The 5,281-nt window shown below is 37.7% G+C and overlaps 1 protein-coding gene across 1 annotated transcript in view; it reads left to right on the top strand.

The window, feature by feature from the left end:
• The first annotated feature begins 2,101 nt into the window (after positions 1–2,101).
• LOC117942136 (extracellular calcium-sensing receptor-like) overlaps positions 2,102–5,281 on the top strand; it is a 5,928-nt gene continuing 2,748 nt past the window's right edge. Inside the window, exons 1-5 of the mRNA XM_034867462.1 lie at positions 2,102–2,205; positions 2,374–2,671; positions 2,791–3,585; positions 3,751–3,978; positions 4,120–4,243. Coding sequence (XP_034723353.1) covers positions 2,117–2,205; positions 2,374–2,671; positions 2,791–3,585; positions 3,751–3,978; positions 4,120–4,243 — 1,534 coding nt within the window. The 5' untranslated portion in view covers positions 2,102–2,116. The remainder of the gene's footprint in view (positions 2,206–2,373; positions 2,672–2,790; positions 3,586–3,750; positions 3,979–4,119; positions 4,244–5,281) is intronic.

Below are 5,281 nucleotides of genomic sequence, written 5' to 3'. Positions count from 1 at the left end.
CTAAGAACTAATAACACAAGTACAGAGATAAGTCCTTTGTCTGATGATCGGTTGGATATAGGTCTATAGTTGGCTAAAGCATCTGGATCAAAGTTGGGCATTTTCAGAAGATGTTTAGTTACAGCTACTTTAAAGTGCTGTGGCACATAGCCTGTTAAAACTGATAGATTGGTTATATCTAGTATAAGGTGACCAGATTTCTCAGACAAAATCCGGGGACATTTTCAGCTCAGAAGCGTGTTTACCTCCAAAACAAGTCATGTTTTTATTTTTGTAAAACTTAAAATGGGGACACTAGACCTAGAGCTGTTCTCGTTAGGGTCTGAGCCCCCCCCCCCAAAGGTCTTATCCTAGACCCACCCCTAATGCCACTTCCACTCCACTACACCTCAGAGGGGAATACTTCAAGATAAAAAGTCCTAATATTTCAAAATAAAAAATCCTAATATTTCAAGATAGAAAGTCCTTATGGTCCTAATATTTCAAGATTGAAAGTCTTAATATTTCTAAATAGAAAGTCCTAATAGTCCTAATATTTCAAGATAGAAAGTCTTAATATTTCAAGATAGAAAGTCTAAATATTTCATAATGTTGTAATGTTTACTGAACTACTGACAGCTTTTGCTTTATTGCTCAAGGCTTGTTTCTGCAACAGCTCCTTGAGAATCAGATACAATAAAAACTATTGAGGACATATTTTCCTTTGGCAGTGATGCAATATTAAACAAGATCTCTGCAGTCGGCAGCGGAGAAACAAGCAACAATGGAAGTTGATAGGATAATTGTCCAGCTTGTATTTATGTCATAAAAGTGCTTGTTTTGCTGCTAACAGACTCAGATTAATATCCTAAGTGTCTGACAACATTATGGAAAGGATTTCTAAGGAGGTTGACCTTTCTGTTGAAGATTGAGATCATTTTTAAAACATATAAGTCCGCGAAATTGCGTTTGCTAAACCCACCAGACTCCATGTAAATAATCAGTGATTTTAGCATTGTAAAATACGGCTTTCTAAAACATCTCTGACCAGCGCCAGCTCTGGCTGTCTTGAGCCCTTGTGAGTAGGGTGTGCAACCATCGGCTAAGTTTTGTCAGTATTTTCTTTCTTTGATTTGGGTCGGTCAGTCACAGTGAAAACCGGAGACATTTCCGGGGACAGATCCAGCCGGGGACAGGTCGGGGACGTCTGGTCACCCTAATCTAGCAGAGAAGTGTTGACTAATGGTAAAACTTCTTTAAGTAGCCTAGTAAGGAGCGGGTCTAAGAGGCAGATGATGGTTTAGATGAGGAAATAATTGAATTAAATTGATAAAGATCAAGTAAAGCAAAGCAATCTAAACATATATCTGGTTTTACAGCGGTTTCTGAAGTTCTTGAGTTTAGAGATAAGTCAGTGACAGTTAAAGGCAGGTCTTAGAGAATTTTGCTTCTAACAGTTATAATTTTATCATTGAAGAATCTCATAAAGTCGTTACTAGGGATGAGCGAGTACAGCATTATCTGTATCTGTATCTGTATCTGTTTACCACATGAATTATCTGCCTATATTTGACAGAAACAGGAAGGAAAGGTAAGAGGCAATGACATGCAGCAAAGGGCTGAAGGTTGAAATCAAACCAGCGACTGACCGGGTGAGTTACCAGGCATCCCCAAGATTTGCTTTTTATTAGCTTTGTTTTAATAAGCAGAGACATTTCAGAATAACAGAGGGAAAAAAACAAAGCAACACACAAGGACCAACAGAGCCCCTGACAGGCTGTAGAAAGCTTTCATACCTGCTGTGTTTACTTAGACCCAAACACTTTTTGTTGTCTGGGCACCTCCTACATCTCGCAACATCTTGAAATCCTACGTAGATAAAACATCTCTGTTCTATTATTGGTTGCCATGCTGCTTCAAAATGTACAAATACCAGTGCAAGATTTCCATTATGATACATGTGTTGCCACCCAGTGGTGTAGCTCGAGACAGTATGCCATCCACACAGATGTGGCCAGAGCAGGGTTGGGCACTCTTACAGCTGTTGCTGGTGGCATCTTTCTCCCAGGCTGAGGAGCTGGTGTGCAGGCAGAGAGGGGATCCTGAGAACCCCCAGCTATCTAAGAATGGGGACATTATGTTGGGGGGAATATTCTCTTTCCACACCAGCTGGAAAGACAGACAGGAAAATTACACACAAAAACCACTACCACTGGAATGCACCAGGTAAAGTATATTGTATGAATGTAGATGTAAAATATAGGAATGATAAAAATAAGAAACAATATTCCTTAAAAATCCCTGTTTTAGCTATTGAATAAATAGTGTAATTTATTATGCTATTGTTTCTATTTCATGGGCAAATTCCAACTATTTATAACTGTCTGAATCAAGTTTGAATTTCAGAGATTTCCAGTTTGCCCAGGCTATGCTCTTTGCCATAGAGGAGATTAATAACAGAACAGACCTACTGCCTGGTATCTCTCTGGGCTATAAGATCTATGATGTCTGTGGCTCCATTGCCAAAAGTGTGAGGGTTGCACTGGCCTTGGCTAATGGTAATGAGATATCATCTGCACTCACCAAGGCACCATGTACTAGACCTGCACAAGTGCAGGCCATAATGGGAGAAAGCTCTTCCTCTCCTTGCATGGCTGTATCTACTGTAATCGGACCCTTTCATATCCCAATGGTGGGTAAGAATGGAATTGGAATTAATAGTTTAAGCTGGTTGTTGCAAAAAAAGGTTTTACAATTGTTTTACATTTTGCATCTTTATCTTAGGGTATTTTTCCTTTTTTTTCCTTTTAGATCAGCCACTTTGCTACTTGTGCTTGTCTCAGTGATAAAACTAAGTACCCATCCTTTTTCAGAACAATACCCAGTGACTATTACCAGAGTAGAGCTTTGGCCCAATTGTTGAAGTACTTTGGTTGGACTTGGGTTGGAGCTATTAGAACAAATGATGAATATGGCAACAATGGCATGGCCACTTTCACAGAAACCGCCCAACATCTGGGCATCTGTCTAGAGTACTCTGTAGCTTTCTTCAGAACAGATCCACCAGAGAAAAAACAAATGATAATTGACATTATCAAGGATTCCACTTCCAAGGTGATTGTTGCCTTCCTCACCCACGTGGATATGGATGTGTTAATTCAAGAGTTTTTCAACCACAACCTGACTGGGTACCAGTGGGTAGGCAGTGAGGGTTGGATCTCTGATTCTCAAATTGCAGCCGTGGATAGGCATCACATTCTGGATGGTGCCATAGGCCTGTCCATCCCCAAAGCACATGTCAGTGGAATGAGAGAGTTCATGTTGGATGTGAAGCCGCTCAATTCATCTACTAATGAAATGTTTTTAGAGTTTTGGGAGACATTATTTAACTGTAAGTTCAAACAGTCCAAATCTTCAGCAGGGAATCAGAGAGAATGTACTGGCCATGAAGATCTGACTGGAGTACAAAACAGCTTCACTGATATGTCGCTCATGCCCATCTTTTACAATGTTTATAAAGGAGTGTATGCTGTGGCCTATGCACTTCATAATATCCTCAGCTGTAACAAAACCTGTGAAAACCATGTGCAGCTAGATCCATTTACGGTGAGTTGAAAACCAAGTATTTATATTGTAGTTTTAACAGTATCTCTCATTAACAAGGAAAATTGTTTTAAATAAAAAATAAAAAATGCTGTAAGACTCTTGCTGTTGGGCCAATAGGCATACAAAATGTTGCTCAGATAATGATATGGATTCGTATCTTCTTAGATTTTACAGCACATAAAAAAGATTAGGTTCACTACAAAGGAAGGAGAGGATGTTTACTTTAATGAGAATGGAGACCCAGCAGCAAAGTATGAAATTATAAACTGGCAGCCAACAGAACATGGCATTGTGAACTTTGTCACAGTTGGTCTGTATGATGCATCTCTACCTGCAGACAAACAGCGGAATTTTCATAATAAGTCTGTAATTTGGGCACAGAACTCACAACAGGTAAGCTACAATGGTATTACTGTAACTGTTGATTATAGTCTATTTGAAATGTCATAAGTGGATAATTTTTTTTGTTTTATTTAGTTAATGTTCAGTTTTCATGTATCAAAAACAAAAAGTACAGCTTTTTTTTTCATGCAGGTGCCTTTGTCAGTTTGCAGTGGGAAATGTCCTCCAGGAACTCGCAAGGTTCTCCAGAAAGGGAAGCCTGTTTGCTGCTTTGACTGTCTAAGATGTGCAGAGGGAGAAATAAGCAACAGTGCAGGTACAGACAAGAAAAGTCTTATAATGTACTTGTTCAAATAGTTTTTAAGAAATTGCCCTGTATTGTGATTTTAAAAGGTTTAATGGAGTTCCAGCAGGGCTGGTATTGTAAGCAGGTAGTGTTGAAAGCAAACACAAAATCTATATTTCATATAGATTTCATTTCATTATGAATCAATGCTTCTGAAATCACACAAATGATGCAATGGTGACTGATGAATATAATAATAATAATTTAAGGGTCAGACCAATAAAAATAACTAAAACGCCTACAGTATTTTCTCACCTCCTCCCAAAGGTGTCTAAGAATACAGGTAGATTTGATCTCCACTTCTAAAGGTTTGACATCTCTCTCTAAAACGGCAATAAATCCATTAAGAGTCATTGAAATTGTAGTAAAAAATGACATTTTAAAACGTGCAGCATGATACCTTCTAAGAAATAATCTGTATAGTTTATTAAAATAAAAAAAATAAAAAATGTAAATAAAACCTATTTATACAATATGTTGTACTATAGGAGCCAAATCAATCATGATGATAAAATGTAGCTATGATATGGTTATCCACTTATTATCCAGTATTGTCAGTCTTGTATGCATAGAAAAGATGTAAGATTAAGAAAAACTTAATTTTTATTTTTATTTTTATTTTTATTTAACCTTTATTTAACCAGGAAAGTCCCGTTGAGATTAAACACCTCTTTTTCAAGGGAGTCCTGGCCAAGAGGCAAAACACAATCAATTACATTTATAAAAGTTATATAACACAGACCGTTAAAAACATTTACAATGTAAACAGGTCATTTCAGGTTCTCTCAATCTGGATATAAAAGCATTTAAGGAAATAAGTTCAGATAATTTCAAGACTTTTTGCAAAGAGTTCCATGCAGAAGGAGCGGAGTAGACAAAAGCCCTTTTTCCAAGATTTGTACGGGCAAATGGAACAAAGTGCAGAAAGTTATCATCTGATCGCAATGAATAGGAACCAACACTTCTCCATGTGATTAAACTACTGATGTACGATGGCAACAGACCTAG

This window comes from Etheostoma cragini, chromosome 3 (genome assembly GCF_013103735.1).
Source record: "Etheostoma cragini isolate CJK2018 chromosome 3, CSU_Ecrag_1.0, whole genome shotgun sequence".
NCBI classification, from domain to species: domain Eukaryota; kingdom Metazoa; phylum Chordata; class Actinopteri; order Perciformes; family Percidae; genus Etheostoma; species Etheostoma cragini.
This window is presented reverse-complemented; position numbering and strand designations above follow the sequence as displayed.